Source organism: Drosophila teissieri, chromosome X (genome assembly GCF_016746235.2).
Source record: "Drosophila teissieri strain GT53w chromosome X, Prin_Dtei_1.1, whole genome shotgun sequence".
NCBI classification, from domain to species: Eukaryota; Metazoa; Arthropoda; class Insecta; order Diptera; family Drosophilidae; genus Drosophila; species Drosophila teissieri.
Window position 1 is genome coordinate 19,109,311 of NC_053034.1, and position 20,498 is coordinate 19,129,808.

Sequence of the window (20,498 nt, forward strand, 5' to 3'; positions counted from 1 at the left end):
TATCGAGAAATTGGTATTCCATGTCAAAAACTGTGCAAATCTCTGTCCCGAAAAACGTCTGGTTTCAAATGTCGGAGTTGCAGTCACAAGACGAAAGACAACTGACAAACGATTACTGAACATTTTGTTGAATACCACATGCATGTTGTATGGAAAACTAAACTACATTTGTAATCAGCTACAAATGGTGCAGATCAGGTGAGTTTAAGTAAGTAAGTAACCCTTTGAAGTGGCATTCTTGCCCTTGATTAATTCATACTTAATGTACTTTATGTACTCGGGAAATTCGACCAGGTAGTGATGCCTTCAAATCGGTATATCGGCATAAACCAGCGGCTTATCTTTCCGGGTATTCTTCCGAATCGAATAGAGTCGCCTCTGATTACCAAGGCTGTACTATACCCCTGATGATTGGGAACTGCTGGAAAGTACGTCGTATTCGTATTAACTGGTCGGACGTTAAGATAAAGAATGAGCGATTTCGAATGGATAACGCACAGCAGGATTTGCCTGTGTATAAATGGGCTAATTGGGGGCGATTGGAAAACAGTCGTAAACTGGGGAGTCCATGAGAAATATGATCAGGGTATTGGGAATATTGCTTACCGTGGGGCTGGTGGTGGTCGAAGGAGCGCTGCCGACCCAAATTAATCTGTTGGCGGAGCACGAAGTGTCCTCCATGGCGGACTACGAACGGCTCCTGGATCTGCGCTCCTTGCCTATGGAGTTCTATCGGGAATTCCGGAACATTTCAACGGCGGATGTGCACCTCCTGGGAGAGCGGTTTGGGCCAGAAGATCTACAGTGCCTGGCGGATATGGCTCAGTTTATGAGTGCCCTTAGTGCCCCCAAGGCGTGGGCCCTAAAAAGTGGGTATTGCTACATCTTTTGCTCGATGCCATATCAATTTCCCTTCTATGCTAAGTGATCGACGCGTGGGGCACCATTCCATCGGGATATCTCAGGGGCAACCGCGTCGACATGGGCAACTACGGGGAGTGCCTGTCCGTGGAGGGGATCATCAGCGTATCGCAGAACATCAAGGGAAAGTACTGCCTTATGGAGCTGCCGGTGGCCAAGTGGTTGGGCTTCACTTCGGAGCAACTGGCGGAGACCAACATGAAGACCGCTCTGTGCCTGCCCTCCTCCTGCTCGGCGGACACCATGGAGCTGTTCCTCAAGCAGCTGCTCCAGCGGCTCCTTGGCGTCAGCGACATGAGCAATTGGTTTTCCATCAGCGAGGCATCGTGCAGAACCAAGGATGACGAACCCTGGGATGGGCTCACCATATTCACCGTGTGAGTAGCGCTTGGCACATTCTAGTTGATCTATCCATACTAACATATTACCATCAGCGTTCTACTGTCCGTATTTGGCACTACGGTGATTCTGTGCACCCTCTACGACTACTTCCTGTGTCCGGAACAGGGTAAGTAGCAGGTGGAAGTCTCACTGAAGGGGTTTGATTCTATATTTCCCTATTCTTCCGTAGATAAGCTACCCCGACCCATTAGGGCCTTCTCAGCACGAGCCACGTCGCGTACGCTGTTCACCATTGTGGAGAACAAGGCGAATCCGAATGTGATCCACTGCCTCAATGGCATGCGGTGCATGTCCCTGATCTGGGTAATCTTCGGCCACGAGTACATCATCAACCTGAAAGGTCCCGCCATCAATCCAGCGGACAACTTGCGATGGATGTCGCAGCTCTTCTCCAGCTTCATACTCTACGGCACTTTTTCGGTGGACACGTTCTTTTTCATCAGTGGCTTGCTATTGGTATCGATTGGCCTCCGCGGCATGGAAAAGTGAGTTAACTTCTGCTTGGGTTCATCTGTAGAAAGGCAAACATTCTTCATTTGCAGAACCAAGGGAAAGCTAAACGTACCGCTGATGTATCTGCACCGATACCTGCGTCTCACTCCTATCGTAGCCGTTGCCATACTGGTTTACTTCAAGATGCTACCCCTCCTCGCCGACGGTCCTCTGTATGATACAGTGGGCTTCTTGGACTACTCCGTGTGCAAGAAATCCTGGTTCTGGACCTTGCTCTACGTCCAGAACTACGCGACTGCCGACGTGGTAAGTTTGAGCTCCAATTATATATCTATCGACTATATCTATCGCTTTTGATTGAATGCTGCTCCTTAGTGCTTGGCCCATACCTGGTACTTGGCGGTGGACATGCAACTGTACATCCTGTCTCCCATCCTGCTGATCGGGCTCTACAAGTGGGGTAAGAAGGCGGCCGGAGGTATCCTGGTGGTCACTTTGTTGCTCTCGGCCTGCCTGTTTGCCACCATAATGGTTAATGACTTCCCTGTAATGTTCAAGTGAGACAGTCATGATGATTTCTGCTTTGGGTCCTGCAATGCTAATTCTTTACTGCCTGCAGGGATGGAAGTCAGGTTGAAGAGATTCAGGAGAAGATCTACTACGCCACGCACACCCATGCGGCGCCCTGGCTGATCGGTACTATGTTCGGTTACCTCCTGCATCTGATCCGCGGCAGGAGACTCCACATAAGCCTCCTGGCTGTCTGGGCAGGCTGGCTGCTCTGTCTGGCCCTGCTCCTCACCTCGATCTTCGCCTTGTACCCGTACTCCAAGCTGCTGGGCAAGTCGCCTTCGGTTTTGGAAGGGGCCCTCTACTACACACTGGCCCGGATTGCCTGGCCATTGGCTCTATGCTGGGTGGTCTTCGCATGCATGCAGGGCCATGGAGGTCTGGCCAACAGCTTCCTCTCCTCTCCACTTTGGCAGCCCCTGTCCAAGCTCTCCTACTCCGCCTACATCTGGCACATCTTCATCGAGGAGGTCAATAGCAGACGCGTTCAGACCAACACGTACTTCTCCAACTATGATGTGGTAAGTGTGTGGCAGAACCACCCAAAGTTCCAATCCGACTTGACCGCTTCATTCCCAACTCCACAGATGCTCAGCTTCTGGTCCACCTTGGGGTTCACCCTGCTTATGTCCTATGTGCTCTACGTTATAATTGAGGCGCCTCTGGAGGGTTTGGAAAGAATGATGTTTCCCAATCACCGAAGTGCCCCAGCCGGAGAGAATCAGCCGCAAGCCGAGTCCCAAACGAAAGTCGTGGACCGGATGGAGGAGCAACCCGAGCAGCTTAGTGATTCCCAGACCGAGCTAGAATCTACTATCCACAAAACAGAGACTGACCTCGAGTTATCAAATTAGCCTTAGTTAGAATGTACACTTATCAGTTTCTATTCAACCTTTATTAAAACGAAGTACTTGTAATATACGCCCAGTTAGTTACCAAGGGCCTAGTGATACGATGGAATGGTCATTGAGTTGAAAAGCCTTACACTCAAGGCGGTATCAGTCATTAAGACTTTTGTGACCAGGTGTCTTCCTTATGAGTCATGAAGGTGATGCCCGACTTTGGATTGGTGTAACAGGCACGAAAAGCATTACACTGTGACTCACAGAGGGGATGCACACCTTTCAGTCGAAATCAACAAAAAACAGAAGGTACGATTAGTCTAGTGGCTCGACTATCAGATATGCGCAAACACGTTTATCAATTTTTTAAGTTTAATAGAAGCGGAATGTGGTGATAATTTACATCACATAGCTGATTACGTATTGATATACTTGACACCGACGTCGTTGACCATGCCTCCACTTTTATCTACTGCGTAGTTTCTAAATACTATATATATATATAGTCATGGAATTGGAAGATCTAGTATTAATTGGCAATCTGCATGCTAAATCTAACTTCCCAGCTTATATAGCTCCCGGGATTACAGCGATCATAGTGATTCAGATCAGGAATATATATATTCTTTAACTGGTCGGAAACACATACTTTTCAAAGAATTGAGTCCCCGTTTTAATCTTTAAGTAATGTATTTCAAAAGTACTCGGGACTTATTATTAGGCAGATCTCTTTTAATCTTCAAGTAACCGATACAAAAATATATTTCAAAAGTACTAAGGTCTTATAATTAGGCAGAGCTCTTTTGAGGACAATCCTGGATGACTCCTTCGGGTATCGCGGATGTCGCTTCCGCAGGCTCTTCTAATGGAGATTCTTCGACAGGTGCCTTCACTTCGGGAATCCTGGGCTCCACCACCGCGTCTGGTTTCGAACTAGTCCTCTTTGTGGGCATCAAAAGGCTCTCCAGAGCGGCGAAGGGCGCTTCGATCAGGATATGCATGAGGTACGAGAACAGGATCGTGAAGCCAAAGTCAGGCCAGAATCGAAGCATCTGGGGAAGGAGGATTCTTAGAATTGCCAACTCTGCTATGAGGGAAAATGGTACCTACCACTTGGTAGTCACTAAAGTAGGTGCTAGTGTGCGTCATCTCACCGTTGAGACTCTCGATGAACTTGTGGAAGATGTAGGCGGAGTAGGATAGCTTGGACAGCGGCTGCCACAGGGGGGAGGAAAGGAAGCTGTTGGCCAGTCCTCCGTATCCCTGCATGCAGGCGAAGACCACCCAGCAGAGAGCCAGTGGCCAGGCGATCCGGGTTAAGCTAAGGTAGAGGGCCTCCTCCACAATGGGCAACGTGTCCTGGCCATAGACCGAAAACAGGCAGGAGGCTATTAAAGTTAACGCGATCAGCCAGCCCAGGAGGGCAGCTAGGCGGTTCAGCTTGAAGTCCTTGCCCCGGTTGGTGTGAAGGAAGTAGCCGAACAGGATGCCAATAAGGTAGGGAGAAGCACGAGTCTGCGTGGCGTAGTAGAGCTTCCTCATCGATTCACCGGTGCCTGCTCCGCTGAAAATGAGAGATGCTATTAGCCTGAATATCTATATGGGTATCCCTCACATCCACCTACAGGGATAAATCATTGATGACCATGATGCTGAAAAGGCAGCCGGCCAGAAGGAGCATCAGAACGAAGATGCCAGCGGCCGCCTTCTTGCCCCACTTGTACAGGCAGATCAGGAGGAAGGGTGCAAAGATGTACAGCTGCATGTCCACCGCCAGGTACCAGGTATGACTGAGGCACTGCGAGAAACAAGGGGTGACATCAGGTGATGGTATGAGGTGTTGTGATCGGAGGAGCCTACCAGGTTATTGGTCGCATAGTTCTGCACGTAGAGGAGTGTCCAGTACCAGGTGTTCTCGCACACCGAGTAATCATCAAAGCCCACTGATCCTTTCAGGGGCCCGTTGCTCCAGAGCGGCAGGATCTTCAAGTAGAAGAGTATGCCGAAAGCCAGGATGGGGGTGAGTCGCAGATACCGATGCAGATACATCATGGGTATATTAAGCATTCCCTTGGTTCTGGAATGAGAACCAACACGGTGGGAATAAGTGGGTAACCAACATGATAAGATTAAGACACAACGCACCTGTCCATTGATCGCAGGGCAATCACCACGAGCAACATACCGCTCAGAAAGAAAAATGAGTCCACAGCATAGACCGCGTGTTTTATGAACAGACTGTAGAAGGAGTTTATCCACTAAATAGTGGGTAATAATAGATCTTCCAGTTGCTAAGCTCGTTTAACTTACCGTCAGGAGATAGCCCATGTTGATGTTGGGTAACGTGGCAGACACCATGTAGTCATGACCGTAGACCACCCAAATGAAGGAAAGACAGCGGATCCCGTGAATACAATCGATGACGTTGGAGTTCGCCTTGGTATCCACGATGCGGAACAGGGAACGCGAGTTCGCCCGTGCCGAGAAGGCTTTCACCACCGGGTGGATGGTTCCTACAAGCAAGTATGGTTACCATGGCTTCAATGATCGGATTTGGGAAAGACTCACTCTCATCTTTGCAAAAGAAATAGTCAATAATAGTGCTGAGACCCACGAGAGCCCCCAAAATCGAGAGCATCACTCTGGAAGTTTATGAGTTAACCAAACATTATGTCATCGCATTGATTATGATCTCCACTCACATGGTAAATATGGTGAGGCCATCGTATGGCTTCTTCTCTGAAGTCTGGCACGTCTCCTCGGCCACAAGCTGCACATCTGCACTGATCTCCACGCTGAGGAGCTTCTGGAAGAGTCTCCGGAGCATGGTGTCCATGTTGGCGGCGGAACAGGAGGCCGGAAAGCAGACAGCTGACTTGAGGACGAATGCGGGCAGCGCACTTGGAGCTGGTGCCAGCTTGGTGATGCAGTACTTGCCCTTGATACTGTGACTGGTGGTCACGGCGTGGTCCACCGCTATGCACTCGTCGAAGTTGCCCAGGTTCCACCAGTTGCCCACCAGCACTCCCGACGGCAGCAGGCCCCAGGAGTCGATCACTGCATCGGGATCAAAGGCACTGATTAAAGAGCACCTTGGGTACGTAGGTGTAACACTCACTCTTCAAGGCCCAGAATTTGGAGGACGAAAGGTCGCTGGACAGGAGTGCCAGATCCGCTAGACACTTCAGATCCTGCAGCGAGGGGATCCTCGAGTTCGCCGTAAGATCCTCTAGAGTTACATTGGAGTAGTAGTCAAAGAACTCCACGGACAAGCGTCTGGTGTTGAAAACACTCGAATAATGATCCCCAGCAAAGTGCTCAGTGAGGAGTTTCGTATTGGTCATGGCGAACATGTTGGTCATTTCTGCATTAACGCTGGCCAAGACCAAAAGGCCCAGCCCCAGGATTACCGCCAACCTGACCATGTTGCTCTGTCCGGTGGCAAAATGAATTTGTTTGAGTTGTCACCGCTTTGGGGTTTTATATTAGAATGAAAGAAGTTTCAGGTGCGATGGTTCGATGGATCGAATATGAAGCGGGCCTGCATAGTCCGCCATTCCACGACTTATCTATCGGTGCTGATAGGGGGCCACTCCTTATGCTATTCTAATCTGTGGACCCCTTCAGTAGTAACTTAAGGTGAGTATTTTCGAAAATCACGGAGTTTCCTAGGGGCTGCTTAATCGCAGCGTAATCTACATGCCTGTCACTTACTTGGGTAAATCTCAGAATCTATAAAAACACGGAGGTTCCATTGGTTTTTAAAGTAATTATAGGGCTGTCTTTACTACGACTTATACTTCAAGCTTGTAAGATTACCATCGTAACTTTGCTTTCCACATCCTAAGGACTGTTATTCGTTTTATTAATCGACCACTATGTTGCAATCTGATATCTCATATGGTCATCATCACTTCATTCACAACTCATTGCTTGGATATAAGGATTTATTACAGGTCCTTTAGAAGGCTGTCCTATATTCGGTTCAGGATCAGCGTTCCCAAGACACGAACACGTTGAACGTTGGAAATAAAATGCCTTGGCGGTTTTGAATAACTATGTATACACTTAGTGATAACGGCCTAATAGGTTCCAGCCGATTTATGGGTAGCACTTGTGTCCCCGCAATCAGATCTATCGCATTATAAGATATTACTATAGGTGACTCGTACAGGCACTTGATGCCTATTTAAGGCAGCTGTCTGCTCCTATCAATGAGTAATTCGGAGAAGGCCGTCCAACTTGATTGGCATCGCCTAAGGAGCATCGAATTAGCCTGTAATGCCTCAAAATAAAGTTGTTATTCGCGCTTATCGTTGTCCAAGCGATTCCGCTTAAACGATTCAGGTTCATTATTCGGAAAAGTGATTTTTGTCATGGTCGATTACTTTGATACTCACGTACACAGCAAAGACGCTATCGCACATTAATTCCGCTTAACGAGGTTTATATTGAAGTGCAAGAAGGGGCTGCACGATTAGAAAAGAAAATCCAATTACCATTTTAAAAACAAGGAAGAAAGCTTTTATCCAGTTTCGCGACTACCAGATACCTGTTACTTAGCAAGTGGGATGAAGATAGGCAACGCAGTTGGAAGTATGGAATCTTCTTGAGATTGTTCACTAGCGCAACCTGGAGGCGGTTACAATACCTTAAATTACAATTTGTGGGTGTGGAAGTGGGCCACGCCCACAAACCGTCCAAAACTTGCACGCCCACACTTCTAAAATATGCTGTTTCATACTTTTCAACGTATTTAGCAAACCCATTTACTGTACGAGCAATGGGTCTAATTATAAATAGTTGACTGACCGAAAATAAATCTGCCAGAATTCTCGTACCTGTTACTTCTAAGGAATAGGGGTATATTGTATTGGTATATTGTATTGGTTTTTAAACTTTTATGTTATATGAAACTAGTTTTAGCCTTTTTGTCTCCGGCTTAAGTACTAAAACAGGGCAAAAGAATATATTTAAGTTATCTTAATAAATTTGAAGAGAATGGAAATGTTAGACGTAATTAAGATCTTAATTTACCATTCAAAGCTTAGGCTCTAAGGAATAACAATTGTTAATAATAGTTATCTTTATATATTAGGCTACATATAAAGAAAATACATACATAAGCTATGATCCTTCACGGAGACGTACGAACGTCAAGATTTCAGAAGCTTAGAGATGGAAAGTAGGTATTAATTATGGATAATAATAGGTATTAAGTTATCCCAATTATCATCACATGTCGTTTATCAAACAGAAATTAACAAATAAAGTAACAGGTATACGATAGTCGAGGCACCAGATTGAAGCTTGTTTTGCTTTTTACATTAGAAGAGCATGAACTTTATTTCTGACAACAATCCTTTTGTTTGATTAGTACAATTCCACTGCCCAAATCTGCTTAGATAATCACTGTTTGTCCTTTAGTTTGCCACTGAAATATTATTTTTCGCCATATAGAGCTGAGTTACCGAATACTGAGTCATTAGCCCATAGCTTGTTTACCTCAGTTTTGTAGTCGGCAAAGATTATAGAGATTGTAATTAGCGCGTCCACTTGAATTTTGGGTCACAATCAAGTTAATCAAGTTACTATGAAAGGATCTTAATCGATCGAGCTTCAACCGATAGCCCACATAATAGTCACTTTTCTGTTCCGCATAAAAAGCACTTCAAACGTGTTTTCGTCCAAAGAATTTCCATTAAAGCCTCCCGTGTCGTCTAGACTATATTTATGGGCTTAAGAATAATCGCCGGCCAAATCCGATCCAGCCTGTTACTATTCGAAATTCAATTTTGGGCAGAGCGGACTTTGCTCGTAGTGGGGACATTCCCGAAACCCGGTATTGACCATGGCATTGATTAAGGTAGTTGCACAAAGAACCATTTGGGACTGGTCGTGAAAAAGATTATCAAACGATAACTAGGTTCTCCCAATTCCCATGATAACACCACTGAAGTCAGCCCTTCTCTTATCGAACTCTCGACCTCGTATATAAAAGATCGTGAAAATCGCTACCACAACCAAAGCGCTGTTTACTACCAACCCATCAACATGGTCACCATAGGGCCAACCATTTCGCTCCTGCTCTTGTCCTTGGCACTGGCCAGCGCCAGTATAGGCCTGGAGCTTCCAAAGGACTTCTCCTTGGACGAAGTCCATTCCGAGTCCCAGGCACAATCCTACCACACAATCACCACGCTCAGACGCCTGGCAGTGGAGTTCTTCGCCCAGTATCAGAATATAACGATCCACGATCTGGCACAGGATCTGTATCGGGACAAGGATGTACGACTACCCACTACCGAGGATTTGAAATGCCTGGCAGATCTGCAGACTCTTGCGAAAGGTGTATCCTCTAGAAAATTGTGGGCCCTCAGAAGTAAGTTCATATTCCACACAGAAAAAGGGAACTTATTGTTACATTGTTACATTATCAGCAAAATACATAATACACAATACTCTTCCCTCCTGTTACAGTGATTGACTCCTGGGGCACCTTGCCTTCGGGTATCCTGTACGGCAACCTGGTAGATCTGGGTAACTTCGACGAGTGCCTGGGCATAGACCACGCTGTGACCTCCACCCACAATGTCCAGGGAAAGTACTGCCTCACCAAGCTTCAAGTGGCACCTAGTTTCTCCGCCTATCTGTCCCTCAAGACAGCGGTCTGCTTTCCCGCCTCCTGCTCCGCCGCCCACATGGACACGATGCTCCGAAGATTACTGCAGAACCTCCTGAGCATTGAGCTGAGTCCAGAGGTGCCTGTGGTGAACGAGGGCACATGCAAGACTGCCGATCGGGAGCCCTACGATGCTCTGACCATCTTCACAATGTGAGTGTCCCTGAAAGTGTCCATGTGACTTATGGGACTGACATCATCCAAACATTTTTCAGAGTCGTGCTATCTATACTGTGCGTTCTCATGGTGCTGTCCACCGTCTGTGACTACTTGGTCTGCCAGGATGAGCGTAAGTATTGCCATAGCGACATATAAGTCGAGGCCAGATGCTAATGTGATAAACGTTTCGGCAGAACCACTAAATAAGTGGGTAAAGGCTTTCTCCGCGCGCGCCAACAGTCGGGTTCTCTTCAGGCTGGTGGCCCCCAGTAGCAATCCCAATGTCATTGACTGCATTCATGGCATTCGAGTACTGTCCTTCATCTGGGTTGTCTTTGGGCACGTATACCTCGTATTTCTCTTTGGTCCCAACATGAACTTTGTCAAATTTGACACGGTAAGCTTACCCAACTCTCGAAATTCACTGCATCCATATCTAATGATGTAATTTCGCGATGCAGTGGCGCAGATCGCCGTACAGTATGCTCCTGCAACACGCAGCGTACTCGGTGGACACGTTCTTCTTTCTGAGTGGCCTCTTGATGGTGGTGATTGCCCTTAGAGCAATGGAAAGGTAGGTCTCCAAGGACTTAAGCTACAGGAAAGGTGTCCAAGAGAATACACTCAGCCAAGCAATTACAAGCTGCTGTCTTCTTTTAGACACCTTTTGAATCACTCAAGAGTAACCGCAGATTGCTGATTCATATTGACCCATTTCCAGAACCAAGGGAAAGCTGAATGTGTCCCTGATGTATCTGCATCGCTACTTGCGCCTCACTCCGGTCCTGGCCTTGGCCATTATCGCCTATATGACGATCCTGCCCCGAATGGGCGATGGCCCAATGTACGGAAAGGTGAACTTCGACGACTACTCCTTATGCAAGGACACCTGGTACTGGACCCTCTTGTATGTGCAGAACTATGCCACCAACCAAATCGTAGGTTACCACACTCCATTCTAACTGAGATTCCCTTGCTAATCACACCCCGAACTTCGAGCAGTGCCTGGGACACTCCTGGTACCTGGCCGTGGACATGCAGCTCTACATCATCGCACCCATTCTCCTGATCGCGCTCTACAAGTGGAAGAGGAAGGCGGTCGCCGGGATTCTGGTCGTCATGCTGCTCCTTGCCGCTTGTCTCTTCAGCATCATGGTGATCGAGAACGTTTCTCTGTAAGTTCAGACAGATGTGGATATGGATATGATCGTACCTAACATGGCCTTGCCTTACTGTTCTGGTTATTTCTCTGCAGCATTGCGTCCAGCGAAGATGCGATGAAAAAGGTATACTTCTCCACACACACCAGGGCGTCCCCGTACCTGATTGGCATTGTGTTCGGATACTTCCTGCACGTCAACCGAGGCAAGTCCTTCAAGCTCAGTCCCATTGCAGTCATCCTGGGCTGGCTGACCAGCTTGGCGCTGCTCTTCAGCTGCTTGTTCGCCGTCTACGGGTATGCCGTAGATGCGGAAACACCACCCATTGTGGAGGAGGCCTTCTACCTGACCTTCACCCGTATCGCCTGGCCCCTGGGTCTTTGCTGGGTGGTCTTCGCCTGCATGCAGGGATACGGAGGACTGGCCAACAGCTTCCTTTCCTCCCCCCTGTGGCAGCCCCTGTCCAAGCTGTCCTACTCCGCCTACATCTTCCACATGTTCATGGAGAGCCTCAACGCCGGCATTACGCGCACCAACACCTACTTCAGTAATTACCAAGTGGTAGGTTTAGAAACCACTATGTGGTAATAGCACAAAACACTAATTGGGAATCCTTGCAGATGCTTCGTTTCTGGGGCGACTTTGGCTTCACCATGCTCCTCGCCTACCTTGTGTACATCCTGATCGAGGCGCCCTTCGGAAACTTGGAAAGCCTCTTGCTTCCCATCCAGAAGCCAAGTGCCCCACTCCCAGCTGCGGAACAGTTGAAGGAGGCCCCAGTGGGATGCACTGCATCTGCGCCAACGCTGGAAAATAAATCGCCCCTGCCGGCATAAGGATCTCAAAACTATTGATGAGCAAAGATATCAACTATAGGTTAAGGACCTTTTTTTTATTAATGTTAAAGTTGTTAAGCAATATTTTAAACTTATCTTAATTAGTACTTGCTTCCAAGAATTTGAAATCCTCCTTTTCTTAAAAAGTATTTATATACAAATGTTGAAAATAAATATATGTACCAAAGAAATATAATTAGAGTGACGTTTTTTTTTAAATACTTACATATATAATCAAATGACCTTTTTTAATTTTCTTATTCGACACCATGTAGGTTATAAAAAATAAAAGATTATTTTGTTTGAAAAACAGATTAGCATGTTAGTTCTTCTTCTAACTGTTGTGTTCAAAACGTATGCTTGCCTACATAAATTATAATTTACATAAAATACGTCTTTTATTTTTTGTATACTAGTCAATTTGGAGAGCAGAATCGGATGACTTACTTGAGCACACTGACGTGATCCAATTGATATAAGAGAATTTTTTTAATATACAACTTTCTGATTGGGAATTTAAGCAGAACGGTTACTATATTATTCATTAAATTATTTTGTTTCAATTATTATTTCCACGTATTTTACTAAGAGAACTTAGCCTAGCTATTAAATAGTTAGGCCCACATCACTAGAAGCGGCGTTCCCAAAGCTGCAGCAGGCCTGCAATCTTGCGACCTGATAGAATATATTCGTTTTATCCGATGGCAAGTTTGCATGCGTGTTATAGACGCAGAAATAAGGAATCACGAGAGCGCAAGGAAACATATGATAAAAATGCCGCTGTTCTCCGTCATTTTAGATGAGCTAAGCAACTGTAATTTGTGGCAACCAGCAAAACCAAACTTTTTCAGCGTTTATTATGATTACCTGTTAAGCCCACCAGTTGATGCGACTTCTAAATTGCTGAATGGGCATCACTAGCAGCGGCGCTCTTATCTTTGCTTGAATCAAAGCAGGCATGCAAACTTGCCGTCCGATAGAATGCGTACGGAACGCAAAGAGAGCAAAACGCGAGAGCAAAAGGGAACACATGATAAAAATACCACTTTTCTCCGTTATTTCACTTGTGTTGTACATCTGGTCGCGATTGAAACGGAACCTCTTCTCACTGCCATCTCATTGTTTATTGTGTTGTCGATGTATACAGAAAACTGTTGGACTTCTATAATCGAGCATTTGTTTTCCAACTATACGATTAAAAAGATATTATAAGTGCGTCCCCAAGCAATTGGGATTGTAAGTACTAAATGGATTTGAGCAAAGCAACAATATTCTTATTCCTTGTGTGTTTACTTGCATATACGCATTAGGGTGAACCAAAACCGCGGAACCTCGGAGTGGATGTAAACACCATAATATAATATCAAAATGAATGTTGTGGCCAGATCCAGCCTATGGCGATTGGCAAAGGATGAGTCCAAACAAGTGGATGATACGGAAAAAGCTATATATGAACCGATTGGCTCTACCGAACAGGACATCCGTGTTCAAGATGCAACTGGTGATTTACACCAGAATGTAGTCCATAAGTCGACTAATTTTATGGCAGTCAACAGTCCCAACCAGAATCAGTTTGAACACTTCGTTCAAACTTTAAGCTCCGATAATGCAAATGTGTCTCGAATGGAGCGGAAAATTGAAAAAATGGAATCTCAAATTGCGACACTGGTGGAGCAGAATAACCAAATTCTAGCAAAAGTAAAACGAATTTCGGACAAATTTCAAACCGGCCTTCCAAAGACTGAGTTCCCTATAAAAACCATTGAAGAACTTAGTGAAATAGAAGCCAAAGTAACGGAAAACTATGACAAATATGTAAGTCCAATTAGAAATGTGCATATGTACATACATATATGTAAACATGAAGAGATTAACTTTATACCTTACCCTATAGGTGGACCTGTTCCGAACCATTCTCGCACCCGAAGGCGTAAAAAAGCACATGAGTAGAATTTTATCGACCTCGATTTTAATGAGTATGAACTATTCAGGCACCGGCTCCAAAACGGGGCTTAATTCATACGTAAACCTAAACAAGTGCATTTATGGTAAGTTTTATAATGCATACATATGTATATTCTTAATATGGCTCTTATTGACAATTAACCCACAGATTCTCAGAAAAGGGATGGCTACACATTCGCAGACTATGTGCAGGATGTTCGGAGGGCCTTTGCGAAAATGAAAAATAAGGTTTACAAGGCCAAAACCTTTGCAAAACAAGCGCTTAGAGCTGCGAAAAAAGAAGAATGTGAGAAAGACCTCAAAAAGCTAGTTTTACCTGGATCGTCGTAAACATTTTTGGAATTACTTTAACTACATCGATGGAATGTGATATGGATGTTTTATAATCGCAAAAAATAGTTTAAATAAAATCTTATAACTTAAAATATTATAAGTAATAAATTAAAATAAACATTTTTTTTATTAATTTTAAATGAAGTCATGAGAGATATTATATATCATAATTATACATGACAAAAAAACGGAATTGTTGAAGCCGATAGCTTTACTGTTCCATCACTGAACTTATTGGCATTAAATAATTGCGATTCTTTGACAACAAAAAATTATCGATAAGTTGCAATTGCAAATAGCGGTGTGTGTATCAACTTAATATTTGGCATGGAACCTATCAATTTGGAAATCGATACTTTCAAGTCCGGCACCACTGTCGCTATCGAATGCCCTATTAGACATTATACGTGATTAAGACGAAAATAATGGGGTGAATATAAAGTGATTCCGAAAATTGTAAGTTAAGTTGTGCACCACGACCTGTATTGCGGATGCAATCATTTGATTCACTCGTGGATTATGCCTAGAGAAATATCGATGCTTTAGCGACGCAATCGATTGCTGGCACATATCGAACCGTCCGGCCACACTGCTCTCCGTCTTCTTCTTGTCATCCCTTCCGTTTCCCTTTCTTTTCGTCTTCACGTTTCCGGTGAGTGCGTGTGCTCCGCGAATTTTTAAGCAAAACTCCTTATTAAAAACCTCCAATTCTCTTTCTTACTTGCAGCGGGAGTATTACGATACGTTCGCGTTCGTGTAACTTTGTGTTTGCAAATCAATCCAGGTAATTGTCGCCCAAATACCCGATTTTCAACTGGACGCACCGGGAAAATATGCGCCCAATGTTGTTCCTGAATGAATGCATGTGTATATTTTTTTTTATGTGGACAAAGAAGCGAGTCTTCAGACTCAATAAACAATGTGTGAATTGGATACCAGACGCATCTGTAGATTTATCCTGGCAATGAACCCAATCTAATTGCTTTTTTTTTTGTTTGTGCAGAATGTTTATGCCAAAGGCCCATCGTGTCGCGATCTACGAGTACCTCTTCAAGGAGGGCGTGATCGTGGCCAAGAAGGATTTCCATGCCCAGAAGCACCCGGAATTGGAGTCGATCCCCAACCTGCACGTGATCAAGGCTCTGCAGTCGCTCCATTCGCGCGGTCTGGTGAAGGAGCAGTTCGCCTGGCGCCACTACTACTGGTACCTCACCAACGAGGGAATCGAGGAGCTGCGCAGCTACCTCCACCTGCCTCCCGAGATCGTGCCCTCGACCCTGAAGCGCCCTGCCCGCTCGGAGACCGTCCGTCCCCGTCCCGCCGTTGGCGGCCCACGCGGACCCGGTGATGCCACCAAGACCGGCGAGGATCGTTCCGCCTACCGACGTGCTCCCGGCGGCAGCGGAGTGGACAAGAAGGGCGATGTTGGACCCGGTGCCGGAGAGGTCGAGTTCCGTGGCGGATTCGGACGCGGATCGCGCAACTAAACAACCCAGGCGCTTCAGTTTTTTTTTTCTAATGTATAAAAATCACTCAGTAAAATGTTGAACTGAAGATCCATACCCTCAACAATAGAAGAAACCAACATCTGAAAAATGTGTGTGTGTTTTATGATATGACGATCAATTATAAAGCAAACGCAAGTGAAATTCCGTGCTCTCCTTTTTTTTTTTTTGGTCCAGTGATTGTGGTGTGCAAATCGGATGTGGATTCAGATTCCAACTGTGCTAAATGGTCCGATGTCCGGCCAAACCGAAACTACTGGCCCAACACGTTTTGGCAATAAGCACCTTTTTAGAGTTCCTTTTGTTAGAAGTAGACTTTTGTGGATAGTAGTGCACTCTATATTGCGTTGGTCTGTACAGACAGTCCTCGTGTTTCTGTGGAAAATAGGAGGTTTGATCATGAAAAAGTACTTAAGTACACACGATAGGGCTGTATAATAATTTTTTAATTTTAAAAGATTGATTGTATATTGATTTAGGTAGGAACTGGTCAAGTTGGCTCAAAGCAATGTTTTAAAATATTAAAATAGCATTAGGTTCCAGTCTTTCATAGCAAAAGCTACTTAAATTGACGGCATTCTGAAATAGGTTAGCTAAAGTGTATAAAGCAGGGCTTAGAATGAATTTTCCTACTCTCGAAATAATGATGTCGCATCAAAGAAAATCAAACAGCTTTTATTGTTTAATTCCGTTTTATTTGTTCACGCTGTCCCAACGTTGACAATTAACTTAATGCCTAGTTTACTTAAATACCCTTCTTTTGCTCACGAGCCGAATTTTATTTATATTAATATTAAATCTTATACTGTTAATACAAGAGCATTCCCTTTCCCAAAGTTAGGCTTTAGTTTTTTGTATCAATTGTCTTAAAAGTTACATCGTATTTTTGTCTACTTATTTTATTTCAAAGTTTATGTAATTCCCCATTAAACGTTGGTTACTTTCAACTAATATGATGTGTGCCTATAGCCGCTAGCCCAGAGTAAACTAGTCAACGCACTTGCAGGTGTGCTACAATACTTGGACCATAAAGTATTTCGAATCGCTTAGCCTACTTATAAAGGCCTAAAAGAACTACATCAATATGCGGATTTCCATATGGCTTTTATTCTAGGTTTAACATATGGTACAAACTGGTTTGGATAGGTAAGGTTATGTACTTCGTAAAAAAATCAACGGGAATACGTGCTACACTTGCCCTTTTGTACAATGAATCTGAAGTAATATGGAGACTTCAATATTTCCTTTAAATGTTTAAAGGCTGGATTTGGCCCTATGTGTTTCCCGCAAAAACGTTTTGCTTCGCAACTAAGACGCAATGCACCGAAAAGTAATTGCTTGCAATAATAAAAAATCGCTTTGTATACAAAATAATTGTTGTTTCATTATTTACAATGTGCAATACTCGTTAAGAAAAATGTACACCTAATCTAGTGCTAAGTCTGTACCAATAATTTTATGAAAATACGTCTCTTGGCCGAGGAAACGGGGCGGGCGCGATGTGAAGGCGCCCGGCCCGGCGTCGGAGCTATCGGCGCTTTATTGAGATCTTGCCCTTGGCCAGATGGGACATGTTGATCTTGACCTTGGTCTCGTTGGTGCGCTTCACCCAAACCTGCAAGAACGAATCATAGTTAGAAGCTGACGGGCGGTGCTTGCAACCCGAAAAGGGGAAGGGAGAACTCACCACCTCGTTGCCAATGGCCGTAATGGTGGCCGCAAACTTGCTCATCTCCTTGCCCTCCACATAGACCTGCTGGCCGCGGCAGAACCACCTCCGCTCGTACAGCAGCTTGTTGTCCTCGATGCGGGTCTCCACCAGGCCGCTGTTGGAGGTCGGTTCGGCCAGGACGTGCATCGATTGCTGCTGCTGGGAGCCACTGCCGTAGGAGCCACTACCGTTCTGCTGGAGAACTGGATTAGGTCTTCCCCGCTGGATGATCTTCAGGTCCGACTCGATCTCCTTGTCATCCAGCTGATAGACGAGCAGCTGTCCGGTGGCCGGCTTGCGGCGCTTCTCGATCACCGGAAGCGGTTCATTAGGCCGACGACGCAGCTTGCGCGTGACCGTCGTCTTGATCTCCATGGAATCGTTAGTGAGCTCGAGGCTGTAACGCTCGTTCTCGATCTGACGCTTGCGGTCCTCGAAATCTGAGATCAGGTTGTCTTTAAGGTCCATCATCTTTTCGTCGTACTCTTTCTGGGCGGCCATCTTCTCCAGCACATAGTCCCGTTCGACGCACTCGCGCATGTACTCCTTGTAGATCTCGTTCAGCCGTCGGCGTTCTTTCAGCTGGTTGTCCAGCTTCTTCACGCGCTTTATGTACTCCGGGTGCACCAGTTGGCCCAGTTCCTCCATCTGCTTCTGCAGGTTGAGCAGCTTGTGCTGGTACATTCTGCGGGAGTGAAATGATGATAGAGTAGGAGTAAGAATGCGGATGCGAATGCGAATGCCACTACTTACTGCTCCTTCAGTTCGCTGTTGGTGCCCATGCTATTGCTGTTGGAGGTGCCATTCGTGCCGCCGTAGCGGCTGGGGCTGCGGAACTCCGTCTCGCTGGCGTCGTCCGTGTCTGGAAGGGAGTGCGAGTGGAATTGGGAGGGGGAGCGCGTAGGACGCGGGACGTAAGTGAAGCCTCCTCTTGGAAAGCCGTGTGCGTACTGGTACTCACCTTCTTCGCTGCGCTCGTCGCCTATCGACTCGTCGTCGTAGTTGTCCGCCGCGTAATGGCTGTAGTAGGCGGTCATGGTTGCTTCGGTGGGTACGGAACTCGAGACTTTGAAACGTGATTCCCAGGAACAACAATTTTTGTGGCAATTGTTTATTATTATTTATTTTCTTCGCTGCGATGCCAGATATACACACGCATACAGTGAGACACCCACGACAGTATCGATATATCGAGCCCGACTACTATCGTTCCTTGTCCAGCCCTAGCGTGCAGTGTGGCCGTTTTGCAGAAGGGCTGCCAATCGCCGATACCATTGTTGATCATACATTTTTATCGGATATCGATATTAAATGCGCGCGTAGTTCAAATTTATGATTTTTAAATAGCTTCCGTTACAGCAGGATTCCATTTTACCACTAAAATTATAAATAAATAAATATATAAAATATTTCATATCTTTTCGTGTTTATTTCAGTAGTTGTAATTATATTACAAATACTAAGATCTAATCAATATATTTACGCTAGATACTAGTAACTCAAAAAACAATAACGGTTAGAAAAAAAATGGTATCATGTTTAAAATTAATCAATTAATCAGACAACCAAACCGAAATGTGATGTATGTATATAGGAAAATGGTAATTGCTGCATTTATTAGGATAGAAAACAAATTTTGATGACGCATTCCCCATGACATCAGCGGATATATTTCAAAAATATGTCAGCAGGCTAGAATGGAAATGAATTACAGCTTTGTGGGAGTCATTTAATTGAGTAACTCACGGCTTCCATTTGGCCTTTTTTCTAAAGCTTAACAAATGATTTAAGCCGTGAACGGTTTACAGTTTCGAACAATAAATTTGGGGCTGTCGTTTTTGCGCATCATAAAGTTTAATTTGTGTATCTGCCCGCCTATAATTAAATAGTGCCCGCACAAGCACTGCACTCGTACGTATACGTAATACGCGTTTTCACGTACAATCCACATAGCCATTCCGATCCACATGGGCGAAAGCATGCTTTTGTTTGAATACTGTGGCTGGGCTGACACATATTTCAGTGCTGTCGTCAAGCAAGAGGTATCCACTGGCCAGTGGATGATGATGCCGCCCACGCAGGCGGAGATCGCTGTGTGCCATTTGCCCGAGCTGAAAAATTAGTGAGCGCTCATCATCGGCCAAAAATTCCATGCTAAATCATCGCGAGCAAATTTTGATTGATTTCTGACTGCGAGATTGTGGGGGGGTGGTGGCTATTTGGTTATATGGCTTTTCGGCTACTTGGCTATTTCGTGTTGCCGTTTTTATTTTGCTTTTCGATTTGGAATGGACTATGAGTATAAGTGGGATGACATGCCGGCAAATGACTAGAGCACTTATGTATATACACATACTATATATACACTTGTTCTGCTTTTTGCCTCGATTGCCGTGTGAGTAGAATTCTCTGGTGACGTGGGGAAAATTTGTTTTCCCAATTTCTCGTTGATCTTCACGAGATATGTACAAACTTATGTAGATATGTATGTAAATTCTTTCAGTTGTCTTGGCAAAACAATAATACACATACTGCAGACTCATGTTTCTAGATGATTCCTATTTATTATCCACCTAGCTGATCGGAATTCATGAAATGTATCAAAACTCATGAGTGTAATTGAGTGGAATGAAAAGAAAGTTAAGATTGAAAGTAGTACGGAACTTAGATCTTGGAATCCTCTTTGGAAAATGATGAAATGGGAGTCCAGAAGAAGCATCCTCGATCTGCAGCAGACAACACACATATGCAACAGATGCGATGTATCCCCATTATTTTCGCGGATTGCCGAGCGGGGGCTTAGTGGAGGCACTGGGGACTTCAAGGTCGACATTATTGATGAAAATGAGTTTGTTGCTTGGACAGGCGGCATTAACGGCCATTGCGAGCATGTGGGCGCTGTGAAAAATACAATGAAAACACCTCAGCCGTTGAGCAGCGATGATTGTCATTTTATTTT

At 45.1% G+C, this 20,498-nt stretch overlaps 6 protein-coding genes across 6 annotated transcripts; 4 read left to right on the top strand and 2 right to left on the bottom strand.

Moving 5' to 3' along the window:
- Window positions 1-577: 577 nt before the first annotated feature.
- LOC122624527 (O-acyltransferase like protein) lies at window positions 578-3,267 on the top strand. Its single transcript, XM_043804135.1, has 8 exons — window positions 578-869; window positions 926-1,298; window positions 1,356-1,429; window positions 1,493-1,808; window positions 1,866-2,082; window positions 2,152-2,333; window positions 2,396-2,867; window positions 2,934-3,267. Exons 1-8 carry the CDS (start codon window positions 578-580, stop codon window positions 3,198-3,200), a joined length of 2,193 nt encoding a protein of 730 aa, XP_043660070.1. The 3' UTR covers window positions 3,201-3,267.
- Window positions 3,268-3,976: 709 nt separating this feature from the next.
- Window positions 3,977-7,179, bottom strand: LOC122624271 (nose resistant to fluoxetine protein 6). Its single transcript, XM_043803762.1, has 10 exons — window positions 7,008-7,179; window positions 6,307-6,920; window positions 5,891-6,245; window positions 5,757-5,830; window positions 5,499-5,701; window positions 5,334-5,446; window positions 5,049-5,265; window positions 4,814-4,986; window positions 4,299-4,752; window positions 3,977-4,240 (listed from the first exon to the last, which is right to left on the bottom strand). The coding sequence occupies exons 2-10, from the start codon at window positions 6,611-6,613 to the stop codon at window positions 3,977-3,979; spliced, it is 2,160 nt and encodes a 719-aa protein (XP_043659697.1). The 5' UTR covers window positions 6,614-6,920; window positions 7,008-7,179.
- Window positions 7,180-9,201: 2,022 nt separating this feature from the next.
- Window positions 9,202-12,162, top strand: LOC122623820 (nose resistant to fluoxetine protein 6). The gene is made up of 9 exons (XM_043803164.1): window positions 9,202-9,570; window positions 9,669-10,023; window positions 10,086-10,159; window positions 10,224-10,426; window positions 10,491-10,603; window positions 10,751-10,967; window positions 11,032-11,204; window positions 11,285-11,750; window positions 11,810-12,162. The coding sequence occupies exons 1-9, from the start codon at window positions 9,243-9,245 to the stop codon at window positions 12,023-12,025; spliced, it is 2,145 nt and encodes a 714-aa protein (XP_043659099.1). The 5' UTR covers window positions 9,202-9,242; the 3' UTR covers window positions 12,026-12,162.
- An 874-nt stretch (window positions 12,163-13,036) lies between these two features.
- Window positions 13,037-14,375, top strand: LOC122624651. Its single transcript, XM_043804309.1, has 4 exons — window positions 13,037-13,261; window positions 13,336-13,840; window positions 13,920-14,073; window positions 14,139-14,375. Exons 2-4 carry the CDS (start codon window positions 13,394-13,396, stop codon window positions 14,318-14,320), a joined length of 783 nt encoding a protein of 260 aa, XP_043660244.1. The 5' UTR covers window positions 13,037-13,261; window positions 13,336-13,393; the 3' UTR covers window positions 14,321-14,375.
- A 545-nt stretch (window positions 14,376-14,920) lies between these two features.
- LOC122622985 (40S ribosomal protein S10b) lies at window positions 14,921-15,972 on the top strand. The gene is made up of 3 exons (XM_043801819.1): window positions 14,921-14,975; window positions 15,051-15,107; window positions 15,327-15,972. Exon 3 carries the CDS (start codon window positions 15,328-15,330, stop codon window positions 15,808-15,810), a length of 483 nt encoding a protein of 160 aa, XP_043657754.1. The 5' UTR covers window positions 14,921-14,975; window positions 15,051-15,107; window position 15,327; the 3' UTR covers window positions 15,811-15,972.
- A 1,218-nt stretch (window positions 15,973-17,190) lies between these two features.
- On the bottom strand, window positions 17,191-18,719 carry LOC122622984 (sin3 histone deacetylase corepressor complex component SDS3). Its single transcript, XM_043801818.1, has 4 exons — window positions 18,501-18,719; window positions 18,293-18,401; window positions 17,516-18,224; window positions 17,191-17,443 (listed from the first exon to the last, which is right to left on the bottom strand). Exons 1-4 carry the CDS (start codon window positions 18,574-18,576, stop codon window positions 17,357-17,359), a joined length of 981 nt encoding a protein of 326 aa, XP_043657753.1. The 5' UTR covers window positions 18,577-18,719; the 3' UTR covers window positions 17,191-17,356.
- Between the last annotated feature and the right edge of the window lie 1,779 nt (window positions 18,720-20,498).